The sequence below is a fragment of the Chrysochloris asiatica genome, unplaced genomic scaffold (genome assembly GCF_000296735.1).
Source record: "Chrysochloris asiatica unplaced genomic scaffold, ChrAsi1.0 scaffold00032, whole genome shotgun sequence".
Taxonomy (NCBI): Eukaryota; Metazoa; Chordata; class Mammalia; order Afrosoricida; family Chrysochloridae; genus Chrysochloris; species Chrysochloris asiatica.
In genome coordinates, this window is record NW_006408550.1 from 1,717,396 (window position 1) to 1,737,039 (window position 19,644).

Here is a 19,644-nt window from a genome sequence, read left to right on the forward strand (position 1 = left end):
GAGGAATCTGATTCAGAGGTGGGAGGAAGTCTTACTTCCAGTGCAAGCCATTTTGTTACTATGAAAACGTATGTACATATTTTACCTATGTAAAAAGTGCTATTATATATTCATTGATTGCCTCCTATGTGTCAGGTAATGTATTGTGAATTATAGAAGTACAGATGAGTTAGAAAGATTACATATGCTATTCTCTATGAGAGTTGGAATTGTTCTTGCCTTCGATATTAACTTGTAGGTGATCTTCAGTCTCATAAACTGATGCCTTTCACTTTTATGTCTGCAGCTCAGAACGCTTCCTTGAACTGTAGACTTGGATAGCCAATAGCCAACTCAACAACTTATTTGGTTGTTTATTAGACATTTCAAACTAGCTATGACCCAAACAGATCTGGTTCTTCCTTCCCTCCCCTTTGACAACACAGGTCAAAACCTTGGAGCTCTTGGCTCTTTCCCTTCTTTCAAACTTTCAATAGTTCTATCTGTTCTACTTGGAAAAAAAGATCCCAAATCTAACCATTCCTCAGCACCTCCATTCCTCTCAACTTATTCCAAGCCACCATCATCGTCTATATGAATGGTTGTTGCTGTTGTTGTTAGGTGCCATTTAGTCTGTTCCAAACCATAGGGACCCTACGCACAACATAACAAAACACTGTCTGGGCCCGCACCATCCTCACAATTGTTATGCTTGAGCCCATTGCTGCTGCCGCTGTGTCATCTATCTTGTTGGGAGTCTTCTTCTTTTTCATTGACCCTCCACTTTATCAAGCATGATAAAGTGGACTGGTCCCTCCTGATAACATGTCCAAAGTATGAGGGATGACATTTCACCATCCTGGCTTTTAAGGAGCATTCTGGCTGCACTTCTTCCAATACAGGTTTGTTTGTTCTTCTGGAGGTTCATGGTAATTTTAATATTCTTCTTCAGCACCATAACTCAAATGCATCAATTCTTCTTTGGTCTTCCTTATTCACTGTCCAGCTTTCGCATGCATATGTTGTTGTTGTTAAGTGCCACTGAGTCGGTTCCAACCCATAGCGACCCTCTAGAGGGTTTCCAAGGAGCGACTGTTGAGCTTGAACCACCAACCTTGCAGTTCAAACTGACTTTGCAGTCTAGTGCATTAACCCACAGCGCCACACCAGGACTCCATATGAGGCTATTGAAAATGCCTTGGTTTGGGCCAGGCTCCCCTTAGTCCTCAAACTGACAGCTTTGCTCTTGAGCGCTTTAAAGAGGTCTTGTGCAGCAGATTTGCCTCATGCAATACAGGAATTGTTGTATAATCTCTTAATTCAGAAGTTCCCAAACTTTCTTGGCTCAAGGCTTACTTAATGTCTCAGTAGATTTGCATTTGTCTCCCTCATGCAAAAAGAAACACCTAACATTTCCATATATTAATTAGGTTCATACAACTGAATAGATTTATGTCATAACAATGTAGAACCTATTGGCCCTGCACAACTTTACAAATATTAGAAACACATTGGACACTCCCATTTTCATTTCCTATTCCACACTGATTTTCATGTGACACTTGCTTTTTAATACAGCATATGCTTTTTCCCAGAGACATGACATTATTAAAATATGACAGTAATTAATATAATTAATTTTGATTTCAATTAATATTGAAATATTAATATTCTATTAATATTGAAATCACGTATGTATCGTTGTTAAGTGCCGTCCAGTCCTGACCTGTAGTGACCTTGTATAGGGTATCCAAGGAACAGTTGGTGAGTTTGAACTACTGACCTTATGGTTCACAGTCCCATGCTGATCCTAGCACCACACCGTGTGTGTGTGTGTGTGTGTGTGTGTGTGTGTGTGTGTGTGTGTATATGTATGTTTGAGCCCTCTAGACAGAAAATGCCAAGAAAGAATTAGAAGTGCAAGAGACTGACTTGGAAAACTGCGCATGGGAGATAACAGGGAGAAAAAGTAGGAGCAGGCAGGGAGGACCTCTGGACTACAATGTGGCTTTGCTTTACTTGGATTGCACTGTAGTTCTGAGGAAGTCTCATCCAGTCAACAGGGAGCACTAGCGCAACGTTAGCCAATTAGCAGAGCCCTGCAGTCGTCTAATTCAGCCAGGCTGTGGGTAGTCACTGGCTAGTAAGTAGCTCAGGGGAAAGTGGCCTCAGTGTGAACAATACAGCACATCCCTGAGGTGCAAGAGACGGAGGTTGTCAGTAAGCTCTCCTTACAGCAGTTCCTCTCGTGAACTTTTTCGGAACTGTGTGCATGTAAATATACATACGTGCATATATGAAGGTAGATCAAAAGGCTTTTACTAAACAAAAGTATTCATATACAAAGCTATTGTTCCTTGACATATCCTCCAGGTAGGCCTACATACTTCTGAAGGTGACATTTCCATCTCTGAAGCCCTTCCTCCAAGAATTCTGTGCTTTTTGATTTACACCATGTCAACACAGCAGTTTTGGCATCCTCAAAGGACTCAAATCATGTTCCTTAAATATTCTTTGTGTTTGGGAAACAAAATGAAGTCTGAAGGGCAAAATCAAAGTTGTAGGGTATATTGTTGTTGTAAAGTGCCTTAGAGTCGGTTCCAATCCACAGCGACCCTGAGGAGCAGCTGGTGAGCTTGAACTGCTGACCTTGCAGTTCAAACGACTTTGCAGTCTGATGCATTAACCCCAGGGTAGATTAGAGTTTTGTTTCGAAAGCACCCTAATGAGACTAAGACCAATGTGTTACTGAGAGAATTTGTCTGCAGCTGTCCACTGATCGCAGAGCCATGTATAAACACGTTTGGTTTACAACAAATCTGTACATGTATGAACTGGAACCCTGAAGCAGTACTTTGTAACTTACCCAATGGAGAGAAAGCAGGCTTAAGGTGGAAGTTAATGAAGTTGATATCTACACCCAGTTCTGTTACCAATTCACTTTACTTATCAATTCTCAGTTTCCTAATATATAGATGACGGATGACAGTACCTTCTCCTCTACCTTTCTTTCAGAATAGTAGGCAAAATGAGTAAGTAATTTAGGATTCAGCTTCCTTTATGGTAGACATTTAAGGTGATGATACGGATTTTAAACACAAAAAGTACAGTTGCTTAGTTAACATCATTATTAATTAGTGCCACCAGCCAGACCTGTAAACAGAAAAACTCTGGCTCTGAAGAGATTCCATAAATAAATAGAAGCATTTTTGTCCTATTATTAAAGAAGAAAGGCTGCTAGCAAATAACTCTATAAGTATTTGAAATTGCATTATTATAAATTTCTTTTTAAAAAGGCCATCATGTCTGTTACAGAAATCAAACGATCCCACATACTTGTAATAGGACTATTGTTGTCATCACCCGGGGTCCAAGAGAGCTGAACACTTTTGTCGAGATGATTTGTCAATTCTAAATCAAAGGGAGGATTTGGGACATCTGTAGACCAAAAACACACATCCTGGTTAAGTCTTGCCTTCGTGAGGCTCTCTCCTTTACTCATGATGCTATGACAGAAGAGCCACAACTAACGGTCAGTGGCATGCAAGGAAAATGAAGTGGAAACGACTGAGGTTGCAGGGAACACACAAGCACACCCAAGATCTCCTGTCACTGAGCCTTGCTGGCTTGTGTTTTCAATGGGACCAAGTTATTCGTAACCGGTTAGTGAGGCAGAGCTGTGTGGTCCATCAGCACCTCAGTGAGCATCTCCTCGGAAACATGACTGTGCACAAACATAAAATAACATGAAAGCTTAGTTCCTAATAAATGGGCAACAGAAAAGAGCAAATGCAGACAATCAAAGAGAGACAAAGAAACTTGACTGTTTTAAAAAGATTCAAATAATCTTTCTGAAACATGTTGAATTATAGATGTCAAGGCTTCTGAAAAATATTGATATTTCCAAGGGAATTCTAAAATGGATGTGACATAGGCAGCCTTCAGTATACATGCATATGCTTCCATACCATCTTCCATATAATAGTCAGACACATGGTGAGGTGTGTTTACTCTCAGAAACTGCAGGGTAGAAGCACTTTGTTGGGACAGAGTTACCCCAACACTTGTCTGCCTCCTCTTAGGGTGTTTCTGAGACACAGAGAGTTTACATTCTTCCTCAGTCTTTGCTTAGTCTTGATTGTGTAACAATTTGGCTCTTGGGGAACCAGAAATCATATAAAGTATGGGTGATTTTTTTCTTATCAGTAGTTCACCCACTGCGGTGAACCAGGATGACACCTATAGGTTGGAGTAGAGCTGCCCTATAGGGCGTCTGAGGCTATCAATCTTTACAGATGTGGACTGCATCATCTAGTTCCTGTGGAGAGGGTGGTGGGTTCAAACTGCTGACCTTTCAGTTAGCAGCCCAATGCTTAACCCACTGTGCCACCAGGGATCCTATTACATGGGATTAAGAATCGGTTCACCTTTATTTTGTTTTCTTTCTCTCTCTCTCTCTTTATTTACCGATCCTTGATGTATCATTATCTATCTATGTATCTATGAATCTATCTATCTATGTATCTATGTATCTATCTATTTATCTATCTATCATCTATCTAAAGTTCTGCATAAGCACTGGATCTCAAGGTCAGTTTGAACTGCAAGGCAGGCAGCTCAAACTCACCAGCCATTCCTTAGAAATCCTACACAGGGTCACTATGAGTTGGAATCTACTCTACAGAACTTAACAACAACAATGTGGCTGGTGTGAAGTGAGTATATATATATATTCACTTTATATATATATATATATATATATATATATATATATGCTGTATGCTGTTGAATTAGTTCTAAGTTATAGTGACCCTGTATAGGGTTTTCGAGGTGGTAAATCTTTACAGGAGTAGAGAGTCTCCCCTTTCTTCCCTAGAGCACCTAATGGACTCAAACTGCTGGCCTTGTAGTTACCAGCCCAATATGTAACTATATATATATAATTGTTAAGTGCTGTTGATTTGGTTTCTGTCAATATATTCCAATTTAGAATTATGCTACAGGATTAATTTTTGTATTTATGTGCTAAGTAAAATGAGTTTTCTACAAAAAAAATATTTCTGATTTATTTCCCAGACTCAGAAAAATCATATAGCATGGATGTCATTCTTATTTATTTATTTTTAAATGATTAGTTTTCATTAATACAGAGGCAAATTGTTGTTCTCAATATCCATTTTTGTTCTTGTGTAAATTTTTTTGAAAATGGAATCCCCAAACAATGCTTATTTTCCAAAGCAACTTTTATTGGACTGAAGTGAAAACCTGACTTATAAAATGGAATTTTAAATAGCTTTTTCATTCTGTGACATATGGGTGGTGGTATTTGAAAAAGCACTATGCCACTTTATAAGGAAACTGTGTTAAATCGAAGGGAGATGTTACTAGATAATACATGAAGTACTTCATATTGACTGACACTACCCGCAGTGAAAACTTCCAGGGTAGAATGAAGCAGTAAACGGGCAACACAGCCAAACACATGACTGTACCCTTTTCCTTAAAGTAGCGTAACGATGGAAGGAGAAGCCAGAGTAATGACTTTTCCCTGCCAATATGAAATTGTTTCACAGAAAACAGAAAGAAGATTCATATTAGTTTACCGTAAATGGGAGCGGCAGTTGGAGTAGGAGCTAGAAAGGACATTAATATAAACGATTTTAGTCAAAATTAGTAATAGAAAGATACAAAATAGCACAAAAGACAAAGATTCCACATGATCAAGGTTATAAAACTAAGCTCTATGTTTAGCTGTGGAGACTGGCATTGGCTACCATGCAGTCATAATTGAAGGGAGAAAAGCTCTTGATTTGAAGTAAAAGGCCATTTCTCCAAATTTTCTTATGAAAATATCATTAATGCCCATATCCACCCTTTTTTCCCAGTGATGCCACAGCGGTAAAGCACACAGAGACCACTGCCTTAAAAACATTGTTTTTAAAGAAGAAAATTATAGATATTTAACTCATCTATAAAATTGTAGCTAAACAATAAGCCAACATTTAATATTTGTAGTTTTTCTTTTCGACCTAACACTGAGCAACTGATTGTGCTAAATTCACTTTAGATCTTACCAACAACACTAAGCACAGCACTGGCAGAGACGTTGTCCAAAGTTGTGTTGGCCACACATGTATATGTCCCCCCATCGCTGTCACCTACATCAGATACCACCAAATGGTCCTTGTCCACGGTGAACCTGTGAATGAGACACAAGCAAAGCAGCTGAAATGAGCAGCCAGCCACACCTGCAATTGCTCAACCAGGCGAGAGAAACTCCTTGAACTTGGGAAAAGAGAAAGATGATGAAGATTTGCAGGGCATTAGACCTAGTACTATACCATCTGTATCTCTTGAATGATGATGACAATTGGAAAACTATTTAAACAGTTGAATGAAAACACTTGGGTTAGAAGGTGGTATTAAGGCGTCTGATACGGTGCCTTTCCATCATGCTTTGGAGTCTTTGGAGCTTCCTGAAAGTTCCCTGGGGCCTTGGAGGTGACGTGGTGGAGACTGTACAGTTACTCTTATTAATGAAGGGGCTTTGCCAAAGCCTCTGTTGCTAACAAGCATTTGAAAACCATTCACCCAGCTAAATTTCTAACAAAGCCAGTATTTAAAAATTATTTCTTTATTATCTACCCACAGACATTTGATGTCCTTTATGCCAAATGTGTAAATTCTCATCCTTTGGGTTGCTTCTGACTAATGGTGACCCTATAGAACAGAAAAGAACTACCCCAAGGGATGTCCAAGGTTGAAATCTTTACAGATGCCGACTGCTTCATCTTTTTCCTGCAGAGCATCTGGTGGATTCAAACCATCAACCTTTCAGTTGGCAGCTGAGTGCTTAACCACTGTGCCACCAGGGCTCCTTGTTAATTCATAACAGAAAGTAAAAGCAAAGAGTATCTGCGTTATCACTAGAAAGAGGAAAATTCAGACCAGCAATCTCCACTAAGGTTTCCTAAAGGTTACTTGTGAGTACAAAAAATGACTCACAGGGTCAAAAACCAAGGTATATGATTTAAATGAGGCTGCATGAATCATAGACTGTCTTCTTGGGTGATTTCCAAGTGAAAATTTTAGTAGCCTTCATGTCCATATCAATTCAGATTACAAAAATAAAGTTGAACAGTTGGAAGTGTAGAACTAAATGAAAACTCTGGTCATAGATATGAGAAGTCCACACAGTCTTGGGGGCTATTAATAAGCAAATTCCTGGATGGCACAAACAGTTATGTGCTTGACTACTAATTTGTAAAGGTTGGCAGTTTGAAGCCACCCAGAGGTGCCGAGGAAGAAAGGCCTGGCAATCTGCTCCCAAAAGGTTAAAGCCTAAAAAGTCTCATGGAGTACAATTCTATTCCATATCCCCAACGCATGGGCCCACTATGAACTGGGATCTACTCGATAGCAACTGTTCTTTTGGGGGTTGCGGGGAGGGTAGTAAACAATAGGGACCATAGCTTTCTGTCAGTTGCATGAAAACTTTAGGAACCGCTCTGGGACTCTACAATTTTAAGTCATTTTTTTTTTTTTTTTTAAATAATAACCTTCTCTCTCTCTCTCTATATATATACACATATATGTTTCACTGATTTTGCTTCTCTAGAAAATCTGGCCTAACACATGTGATACTGAGAGAGTGGAGTTTAGCGAAACAGTCATAAGGATAGGTTTTCTAAATTGGTTCTCAAGTCTGGCTCATTTAGAAAGCATTGATATAGGGTGGAAGCATGTCTGACCTCCACTTCATAGGAATCTGCGTTGGGCTGATTTTGAGTTTGTCCTTCTTTCCCTCTTGTGGAGTCAGAGGGAGTCAAGCATGGGTCCTACTTGGTTTAAGCAGTTGGTGCTGTGAGCAGGATTCATTGTAATGCCCTCAGAACTATGAATTTATGAGGTTTTATAAGAGAAAAAAAGAAGGGGGGCTGGGATAAAATGTTTCAGCTGAAGGAAGAGCAGCTTCTGGAATTGCCTGGAGCCCATGTTAGGCTAAATAGAAAAGACAGCTGGTGAATGGCTAGGGCCTACAGGAATCCACCCAGCCAGAGGCCCAAAACCATATGCATATAAAAGGAGGGGTTAATCCAAGGGAGAAGACAAGACTGACCTTGAGTATTTTAAAAGCCTATGGATATGGGTTTCTCCTGCCTATTACTGTAAAATAGACATATATGTGTGATAGGAATTACTGGGGATCATGGCTACAGACCACTTGTAAACCTACCTTCAATATATATTTGATTGGATTTGCTAAAAGGGGAGTTAGAACTTGTTCAGGGAAAAACAGGTTTCTTGGTGTAAGTCTTTGTAGAGTATGAGGCCTTCAGTGGAATCCTGAGACTTCAGAGTTGGGACATCTGCATTTGAAAAGACATGCAGACCAACCCAGGACTGCTGGGAGAACAGGAGATTCCAGCAGAAAAAAAGCAGTTTGGCATTTTGAGTTTCAGAGGTATCAAGGCAAGTAAAGTTGGCCTATCAGAGAAAACCCTCTTCTAGGACTGAAAGTTAAAGGAACTGGCGAGTCTTATGCTCGCTGGTGACCATCAGAATCTGCATGTGAGTGGAACTGGGGGGAAATGTAGCAATGAAGAAGACTCAGCTGAGTCTGGACAGATTCTATTGGCACCGTTGACCTTGAGATGAGATAAAAGGGAAGACTGGTCTGAAGTTTAGGGAGTTGTGTGAACTTCTCTGTCCACGAGAGAGCACTGACCTGGTGTGTGTGAACTCCCCAACTTGCAGCTGGTAATGCACTGGACTGCAAAGGTTGTTGGTTCAACTTCTTCAGCCACTCCTTGGAAACCCTACACAGGTTCGCTTTGGGTTGGAACTGACTCGATGACACTTAACAACAACAACTCATTTGACCTCACTTGGATGGCTAGAGTTGAGCTGATCAGGATCTGATCAGATGAAGATAAAGATGTTTGATAATGAGAGCAAGTATTAATTACTACAATTTGATGGACTGGGCATTTGCTTATGGATGCAGTTGCTTCAAATTCCAATTGGAATGGAATGTTTTTCATATCAAGGAACATGCTTGTCTCCTCAGTGTACTGGGTTGATAGAGATGGGCAGTTTAGACATTGGCTACTAAAAATGGGGGGCTGTAAGGGCATGAAAAAAAGGCTGGCTTACAAGCTTTCATGCATGTGCTTAGTTTTAATTTTTATAATAAGGGAACAAGGTAGAATCTCCACTGAGTCATTTTACTCTTTTCCAGATGGGTCTGGTGAAAGGGGATGGGGGATAATGCTGACAGGATTTTATGATTTCAATTGTGAGTAATTGTTAGTAGAACTAATTGTGATGGTCAAAACTGTATTGTAGATGTGTAACTAAAAGCAGTGAGTACTGATCTTTCATTTCAGGAACAGAAGATCCCAGAATCATCATTTAAGGAAGAGCACCAGTGGAGCATGGGATAGATCCTTGCCTGCAAAAGCAGTGAAAGCAGAGACAGTGGCAGAGGTGGTGGCACGGAGAGACAGAGCAGCTGTGGACTCTAGGCCCTTGGACTGAGTAAGGCTGTGTGTCTATGGGCAGGAGGCCGGCTTGCAGAATTGCCCTTTAGACATTGAAATGAATATATATTTTTGTTTTGTTTGTGTGCATCAAATATTTTTGCTTTGTTCATTTGTGACATATAAGATGTAAGTGGGGCCAGTGCATTTTCAGTTGTATGTGTTTTAGTTCTATAATGTTAGGCCAAGTATGACTTTACAATTTTCTTTAAGATTATGCATATAGTTTAAAGGTTTCAAGTTGACAAAGGTACAATGTAATGGCTAGGGGTTTGTGTCAACTTGACTAGGTCAGGATTTCTAGAGGTTTAGCAGTTGGGATGTGTTTATTCCTATGGTAATGAAACCTAATACAGGCATAGTTAGTTCTATGATGAACGGCTATGATCAGCCAATCAATTGAAGGGATGCTTCCTTGGGGGTGTGGCCTGCTCTCAGTATAATGGACACATAGGAGGAACAGTCTATCTTCTGCTGGGAACCGGGGCCTCTACAACTGTAAGCCATTTCCTTGCTAATAAAATTCTCTTTATAAATATACATAAAAGAAAGAAAGAAAACCTTAGGAACCATTTCCAGTAGAATACAACATTCCTTCCAAGTCAGAGCAATGCTTACAGCCATTCAGTTACTGCTAAAATTTATTCATTCAACTCACTGTACTTACTATGTCAAATTGAGGGCCTCCCCTGGAAAACAGCCTGGTTGCTCTCCCTGTCCAAATTCAAGGACTACAGCATGCTCAGGCTTGTTGAAATGCTTTGCCTTATTTATTTCACTATTTTTTATCTTCCACTGACTTTAGAGAAAATTAAAATAAAATTCCCTATCCAAATAACAACATAACAGTATAGTATCTTATACTGACAAGGATCCAGGCACACTCTGGTAATTAATGAGATTATATTTCTACTTATTTGTAGAGTGATAATGAAAACATCTGTTGAGACTTCATTGTACAAAGTACAAAACAATGGGCATTATTCTAGGCCTGAAGGGTTTTTCCCATCCCAAGTTATAAAGGAGAGCAACACACAAAGACAGACTAATATTCTTAGTGTCTTATTTCAATACTGTGCCAGCTGTTTAGGTCCTAACATTTTACAGTGGGGAGAAATGCTTCTCTCTTTATTTTAGAGACAGTAGGCTCCAAGAGTCTTGGTGTGGGGCTGTAGGATAAGCACTGGACTGCTAACTGCAAGGTTGGTGGTTCAAACCCACCAGCCACTCCTTGGAAATCCTATCTATCTAGGGTTGCTGCTAGTCGGAACCAACTCACTGGCACTTAACAACAACAACACAGGCTCCAGGAACATAAATAATGTCACCTCTGAGTCACCGTACAATACATCTGTAGTTTAATAGCAGCTTAAAGAGAAAGGAAAGAAATTGTGTTCAAATACCTTCCATCATTGGGCAGCTCATCATTGTCCTTCAACCACTGGACTGTGGGGATTAAGGTATGGTCATGTTTCACTTTGCATTCGAAGGATACCATCCCTCCTCTTTGTACAACTGCATGTTCAGGCTGTTTAATGATGCTTGTTGGATCTGAAATGTAGTGTTATTGTCATGTTATCCATTGCTACAGTTGGAGAATTTGCTCAAAATCAAAAGCAGAAGAAAGCGTGACCTCTGATGTACCTTTGATTTCTAACTGAACTTCATTCTTTGTCATCCCCAGTTTATTCCTTGCAACACATGTATACAATCCAGTGCTGTCCTTTTGGGCCACAGGAATTTCCAAAGTTCCATTTTCATGTAAGACATAAATATCTTCACGAAGAGCACTTCCTTTAGTTCCTTTAAACCTTTATTAACGACATTACCCCCAATGAGAAAAGCAACATTCTTAATTCAAAGTCAGACATAAAATGCTGCTTTCAAGGTCAACATAGCATTAAAATGTCAAATTCAGAGACATCTGCACAAGCACATTACAGAGGAAGAATTGTAAAGATAAGACATAAAGCTGGAGACTTCAAAGTTAAATGGTGCTTGGAGAGTTAGGCTGACAATACCAAATCTTTAAATTGTGATTTTTGTTCTGAGATGCATAATTTAGTGAAATACGATTACCTATTTCATCTCTAAACAGGTGGTAAGACAGACAAAATGAAGACTGTCGTTTTTGGCATTTTCTTCTGATTGTGAGGGATTTGTAGTTGCAGGATTCAATTCTTATGAGAGATTTTGATTTCAAGGCTTAAAGGGTGGTACATTTGGAAGGATGAATAGGGAAATAATCAGAGGAGAGAAGACAGAAAATCTAGAGAGAAGCTTCACATTCCACTTCTGGATGCGTGTCAGACAGAACAGGTGAGGATGGATGAAAAGGAGTCAGAGAAAGAAAACCTAAAAATCTGTGTGTTAACCTGTGCTGTGCCCTTCACTTGGAAACCAAGTGCACAAGCATCAGTATTTCTCCTCTGTGGTGGAGATGAGGACACAGGGAGACTTTCTTCAATCCTTTTTGTTGTTAGGTGCTGTGGAGTCAATTGGCAGCCTCATGTGACAGAGCAGAACCACCCTATTGGGTTTTCTTGGCTTTAGTCTTCATAGAATGACTATCAGGTCTTTCTTTGATGGGGCTCTTGGGTGGGTTCAAACCACCAAACGTTCAGCTAGCAGCTGAGCACTAACTATTGCATCAGGAGGGTGTCTTTCTTTAATCCTAAATTTATCATATCCTTAGGAACCCTGGTGGCTTAGAGTTTGAAGTGCCTGATTGCTAAAATGTCAGTGGTTTGAACCCTATGGGAGAAAGATGAGGCAGTCTGCTTCTGTAAAGATTTACACCCTGTGGAACAGTTGTACCTTGCCTACAGGTTTGCTATGAGTTGGAATTGATGACTGACGATGGATTTGGCTTGGTTTGGAGGGCCAGTGTGGCACTGTGGAATAAAGCGCTGAACTGCAAGATCCGTTTGAACCACAAGGTCAGTGGTTCAAACTCACCAGTTGCTTCATGAAAACTTTAGACAAGGTCGCTATGAATCGGCACTGACTGGACGGCACTTAACAACAGCAACAACATTGTCACTTCAGTTGCTGGATCCCAGCACACGACTTGGCAGCTGATGGTGGTGGTGGTGTGCCGTCCAGTCAATCCCAACTCAAAACTGCTGTTGTCTACCCCAGCCTTGTCTGTGCCAGCTTATGTTCAAGTAAGCACACTAGAGGTGTGTGAATAACATGGTATCAGGAGATGTGTATGAAGGGTGATCTAACATGGGAAGCCAAAGGACACAGGAAAGCTTGGCCAGATCCAAGTCAAGAAGGGCAGGTGGGAAATGTACTAAAGATAAACGCTGGGAATAACAAAATCTATTTTCGAGGTCATAGAATCCAGACAAATATTTGTTACCTCCTTCCCAACCCCAGTGCTATTTTATTATCACGGAATGTCTTCAACCGTTCCCTCCAATCATCATTCACAAAGTCCTGGCGATGGTCATGGCACTGTAAAATACAGCCACCTGAAAGCTGTTTTTAAATATTTACATATAGCTTTAGGGTTGACAATGTGTGCTGCTAAACAGATTGGGTATATGAAAGTCTTTACCACAGAGCAGGAGAGCAGGCAGTTAAATATTTATGAGTGAATAGATGAATGAATGAATATAATAATTAACGGGGTTATGGATTCTTCACCTCTCCTCTAACTATTCTCTAACAAAAACACAGCGTATTTAGACATTTGATGGCTTTAGCAAAAGTACAATAATAAACAAAAAATAAGGTCATGACTTACCACTCGATGGTCGGCAGAGGAGACCCAAAGAAGGCGCAGTCTAGCAAAGCAGGTGTGTTGGCGATCACCTGATAGAGCGTGTTTGCAGATGTGAGGATTCGTGGCGGCTCAGCTAAAAATATTTTTAAAAAGTAAAGTAAACATCAACACTAAAATACACACTCTAGGACCACAGTGTATTTATTATATATTTTTTAAGGCCATTAGATTTGTGTTGTTACAGGAAAAGCACTAGACTGTTAATTGAAAGGTTGATGGTTCAAACCCACCAGCTGCTCCTCAGAAACTTTGTACATGGTCTCTATGGGTCAGAACTGACTCAACAGCATTTAACAACAACAACAACAGAGTTGATAGTAAATTACAACCAACATGTGCCTCCCCTTACATGCCCCATCAGATAGGATACTACTATTATGCTTCTTTTCTCTGCTCTACATGCCAGAACTTATGAGGGCACAGTGGCATGTTGTTTTATATTAATTCAGTTTTAAACATTGTAGTGAATATATGTTGTTGTTGTTATGTGCCGTGGAGTCAGTTCTGACTCATGGCGACCCTGCACAAGGGTTCCAAGGCTGTAAATCTTTACGGGAGCAGAAAGCCTCATCTTTCTCCCATAGAACAGCTGGTAGTTTGGAACTGCTGACTGTGAGATTAGCAGCCCGATTTGTAACCACTTCACTACCAGAGCTCCTTGAATATATGGAGAGGGCTTCAAAAAGTTTGTGGAAAAATTTTACTATCTTTAAATTCCAGTTTCCCATGAACTTCTTGAAGCCCCCTCACTTATATGTGTGTGTGTGTGTGTGTGTGTGTGTATATATATATTGTTGTTGTTGTTAAGTGCCGTCGAGTCGGTTCCGACCCAAAGCGACCCTGTACAGGGTTTCCAAGGGTGTACATCTTTATGGGAGTAGAAAGCCTCATCTTTCTCCCGCAGAGCGGCTGGTAGTTTCGAACCGCTGACCTTAAGGTTCGCAGCCCGATTCGTAACCACTACGCTACCAGAGCTCCAGATATATATATATATATATATATATATAGAGAGAGAGAGAGAGAGAGAGAGAGAGGGTTGCTATGAGTGGGAGCAGATGCTATGGCACTTAACAACAACAACAACAAAAATTGAATAAATGTCAAGCATTATGATTAATGATTTACTTTTCAAAAATTGGCATCATTTGTCATTTTGCAAGGATAGATATGCCAGTAACATTCAGTCATCATTATACACAAATGTTATTTTCCTTTTAATGGGGTTGATACTTAGTCTAACCATCTGTGAGTAGAACAGCTCATATTAGACTATTTTTATACAATGAAGATTTTTTCCAGTTAAAAAACTGTGCTATGAAAGAGCATTGAGACGAGGTTATAACAGGTTGTAGGGTAAGATTTGTATCTTCTCCTTCATAGATACCCCTTACAGCTCCTAGTACTGTGCACTGCATATAGTACATGCTCAATATCTTCTCACTGAATGGATGGGAAGCAATGGTTGTCATTAATTGAATTTGCCATGATTTTCATAAAACTTTAAAGAAGGAAAAGCTTACCCAGCACATTAACAAACGCGTTCGCCAGTAAGTAGCCATATTCATTAGAAGCATTGCACTGATATACCGCACTTGATCTTTCTTGAACATTTGAAAAAATAATGATATCACCATCTATTTTTCTACTGGGGTCATCAGGAGCAACTGTTTGGGTGTAAAAATAAAAAGTGTATAATTATTTCATTTTCCTTTAAGTATATCGGTTAAACTTGTAAAGTCTGTAAAGGTCTACAACGTAGTAAGTAGAGCAGAATACAGATTGATCTAGGCAGAGACCAAAATAAAAATTTAAAAAGAAGACTATGAACTCAGGCAAAACCCATAACTTTTTCCTCCTCAGGATTGAGTTTTCATCTATCAGCATGGGCATATGTTCCACATTCCTTTCATCTACTTATGTACATAGTTCTGTAGGACTGAATATTTTCAGACACAGAAAAGATATAGAAAAACATGCATACATTTATGTGAAAAGCATGATTCAAATTCAGGAAACTATTGCCCTATTCACAAGGAAACAGAGTATATACGAGGAATTAAGTTAATTATCAAGAAGAAAATCGCAAAAGCTAATAAGAAAATATGGAAGTATCCTTGCTTGTCCAAACCTGCTTCTTTGACGAAGAACCTAATGAGATGAAGGAATGAATTAACAAATATGAAAATATTTCTTTTTCTTCTTTTGAAATGCCTAATACCGAAGTCTGGAGTCCTGGTGTGGTGCTACAGGATAAACACTGAACTGCTAACCACAAGGTTGGCAGTTCAAACCCCCAAGGCACTCCTTGGAAACCCCATATAGGGTCGCTATGAATTGGAACCTACTCCATGTTGCTTAACAACGACAGCAATGCTGAAGTAGAAATAAACTGTAAAATTTCTCAAGAAATTAGTGTTTTCAGCTTACCCTCTCAAATACTTAAAAAATGTTAAGACCAGGATTAATCCTCGTTGAGGTGGAATGGAACTGGCTGAGTAATACACAGAGGATGGTGAGAATTCAGTCCGGGTCATGTCCAAGTATTGTGATTGGCTGAGCTATTGGAGATACATTCATTTGTATGAATGCTAAATATTAGAATGTAACCTTAGACTACTTTAAAAGTATGCTTTTGACCAACATGCTAAGTATACTTTTGACCAACATGCTAAGAAATCTATCCTAGCATGTTGGTCAAAATAAAAAACTAAGTGAGAGCGTCTCTTTCTCTTAAATGACCCTTGAAATTTGAACCGGATAAGTAGGCTTTACTTTCATCTTATATATACTTCTTCCTTTGGGGTAGTAGGAAAAGGATGGGTGTCTATGACAGATTTGACATTACATTTAGATTTCTTTAGTACTTTCAAAACCATCTCCAACATTTTCTTCATCTGTGGTTTACTAACCCACTTAAATGAAAATAAACTGAAAAAAAAATCTTTATTTCCCATATTCAAAGTATTGTGAACATTCTTTCTGTATTGTCTTTCATCACTGCTGTAACAGATTACTGACAGTTTAGTGGCTTAAGACAACACAAATTTATTTTCACACAGTTCTGAAGTCTGTTACAAGGCTGACATATCTCTCATTGAGCTAAATCCACGTGTCTGAGCTACTGAGCTAAAACCAAGGGATTTACAGGGCTGGGCTCCTTTCTGGAAGCTGTTAAGGCTGAATCTATTTTCTTGACTTTTCTACTTTCTGGAGGTTGCGCACAATCCTTGACTGTAGCCCCCTTTCTCCATCTTCAAAGCCCGCAACACTGAATCTCTCTATTCTTCCACGGTCTGATTTCCCTCTAAGTAGCTAAGATAGATTATTGAATTTGTGATTAGATTGGGCTCAACTGGACAATGTAGAATATTTTCCCTGTAGGATAAGCACTGGACTACAAAGTCGGTTGGAACTGCAAGGTCAGCCATTCAAATCTACCAGCCACTCCTTGGAAATCCTATCTAGTGTTGCTATGAGTCAGAACAGACTCAACGGCACTTAACAACAACAACAACCTTAATCGTAAGAGCTCTGGTAACACAGTGGGTTATGAGTTGTGCTGCGAACCTCAAGGTCAGCAGTTTGAATCTACCAGCCACTCCACAGGAGAAAGATGAAGCTTTCTGCTCCTGTAAAGATTTATAGCCTCGGAAACTCTATAAAGGCTCACTATGAGTCAGAACCCACTCAATGGCTCACCACTACTACCATCATCAACCTTCATCATAACCACAAATTCCTTCTGCCTGCAAGGAAACATATCCAAAGATTCCAGGGGACACTATTCTGCCTACCACACATTTGATCACAGTTACAACCTCTAAGGCTTTGAGATGTTTTAGACTAGAATATTATAAAAATGCATCACAGAATAAAACATTAGAGCAAATTTTTAGCATACGAGCCTTATTAAAACTCCTACTGATGAGCTACCCCTCATGGACTGATTAGTGCATTCAATCCTAAGCAGGCTTAATAGACATTCTTGCAAAAGTAGTTATCCAACACGCTTGATCACAGATAAGAGTTAATGCGTGAACTTTTATTACATACTTCAGTTAGTTCTACTATTGACAGGCATGTGCCAAGATACTTTGAACTGTTATCTTAGCTCAAATCTGTTATTGGTAGCTCTAATAACTTCAAAATTGCCTCAAGGGACATGTTCTTCTAACAAGCAAACAAACATTAGTTATATTTTCCTCAATATAGTATGTTGTTTTTGTTGTTAAGTGCCGTTGAGTTGGTTCTGACTCATAGTGACTCTGTATAGGATTTCCGAGGAGCATCTGGTGAGCTTGAACTGGCAACCTTGTGGTTTAAACCGGCTTTGCAGCCAGCACATTACCCCACAGCACCACATCAGGACTCTCAATATAGTATGTTGTTGTTGTTGTTTTTGCTGTTAAGTGCTGTCGAGTCATTTCTGACCCATAGCGACCCTGTATAGGGTTTTCTAGGAATGGCTGGTGAGCTTGAATTGCCAACCTTGCAGCTCAAACCAACTTTGCAGTCCAGTGCATTAACCCACAGCACCACACCAGGACTACTGCACTGTAGTATAGTTTTCATCAATAAACAACAACAGAGGATAGAATATCACAGAGGAGAACACTGGCCTAGGAGGTGAACTATGGTTGTGGTAGGCAATGGTGCACCCCAAGAGTACAGTGTATCTTGAGTCAGCCCATGCTCCCTGCCCCAGGTCCTCAGTACACTACAGCATCATGTTTCTGACTCAAGCTTTCAGAGCAGTATCCACAGACTGCCAACAAGGCATGCTGGGACAAGGAGCAGCATTGCTGCAGCCTCTTCCCTGTTGATTATTCTTAGCCCCTTTGGACTCAGTACTTAGGCACTCAGTACTGAGACTCCTCTGGGGACTCTTCACACTCCCCACACGTCATGCCCGATTTCTGTTGATAAGTCAGGCAGTGAAGGAGCACAGAGCACAGGGCCAGGGCATTTTAGACTGTGATGACGTGAAAGTAGAACTCTGGGATGACTTTCTCTAGATTAATGGTAAGCCCATTATATTCAAGCTGATTCCAACTCATGGCAACCCCATGTACTACAGAGTAGAACTGCTCCATGGGGTTTTCTAGGTGATAATCATGGGGATAATGTAAGCAGATCACCAGGATTTTCTTTCATGATACCACTGGGTGGATTTGAGCCACTGAAGTCTAGTTTAATAGGTGAGCACACACTGTTTGCAATCTAGGGACCTTAGATAAAGTGGTAGAATCGGGTGATGGAGCTCTTCACATTTCTTTAGTATACGTTATTGTTGCTGTTAGGTGCTGTTGAGTTGGTTCCAACACATAGTAACCCTATGCCTAACACAATAGTCCTACACCGTCCTCACAATTATTGTTAGGCCTGAGTCCATGTTGCTGCCACTAGGCCAATCCATCTTGTTGGGGTCTTCCTCTTTTTCATTGATCCTTCATTTTTCCTTCTCCATTGGAGAAGGGTCAAGCATGAGATCCTTCTTCAGGGACTGGTTCCCCCTGATAACATGTATGAAGTAAGAAAGATGAAGTCTTGCCATCCTGGCTTCTAAGGAGCTTTCTGGGTGTACTTCTTCCAAGACAGATATGCTTGCTCTTCTGGCGGTCCATGGTACTTTTAATAGTCTCCTCCAAAACCATAACTCAAATGCAATAATTCTTCCTTCTATGGTCTTCCTTATTCATTGTCCAACTTCCGCATGCATATGAGGCTATTGAAAATACCATGGCTTGGGTCAGGCACACCTTAGTTCTCAAACTAATATCTTTGTTCCTTAACACTTTGTAGACTTCTGGGTTAAGGTAATTTTCCCGCATCCAAACCCAAAATTTCCAAAGGAATAGTTAACTATAGGAATAACTAACTTGACTTCTTATACATAAACACTGGAGAAAGAAACTCAAGAGTACAAAATCACCACATATGGCTTATGACCCCAAGGGTAAAGTCAAGAACTGGGGTGATAGTCTTCAGAAGATGCTTTCTTTTAGCCTAACTCTTCTACTATGGCTGGCCCAACTGCAAGTGCTTCCGACTTAATGAGATCAGCACTAATAATAATGCAACCCTATATGTAGAGAGTACTTTAAACTCCCTGCCATCAAGTAGCTTCCCACTCATAGCAACTGCGTAGGACAGAGTGGAACAAACAGTGTTCCAAGGCTGTAACGTTTGTGGGAGCAGACTGCTGCATCCTTCTCCATGGAGAGGCTGGTGGGTATGAGCTGCTGACCTTTCAGTTAGCAGTCAAGAGCTTAACTACTGTTCTATCTGAGCTCCAGTTAGTACTTTAGATTTTAAAAATACTTTTACATC

General features: G+C 40.1%; 1 protein-coding gene across 6 annotated transcripts in view; it reads right to left on the bottom strand.

Moving 5' to 3' along the window:
* NRCAM (neuronal cell adhesion molecule) overlaps window positions 1-19,644 on the bottom strand; it is a 99,602-nt gene that overhangs the window by 41,321 nt on the left and 38,637 nt on the right. For 5 of the 6 annotated variants that reach the window (XM_006859279.1, XM_006859282.1, XM_006859280.1 and 2 more), the window contains 7 exons: window positions 14,835-14,978; window positions 13,276-13,387; window positions 11,166-11,332; window positions 10,925-11,072; window positions 6,054-6,178; window positions 5,583-5,612; window positions 3,316-3,417 (listed from right to left, as the gene is read on the bottom strand). In XM_006859279.1, the coding sequence (XP_006859341.1) occupies window positions 3,316-3,417; window positions 5,583-5,612; window positions 6,054-6,178; window positions 10,925-11,072; window positions 11,166-11,332; window positions 13,276-13,387; window positions 14,835-14,978 (828 nt within the window). The remainder of the gene's footprint in view (window positions 1-3,315; window positions 3,418-5,582; window positions 5,613-6,053; window positions 6,179-10,924; window positions 11,073-11,165; window positions 11,333-13,275; window positions 13,388-14,834; window positions 14,979-19,644) is intronic. The other variant, XM_006859281.1, reaches the window with a different exon arrangement.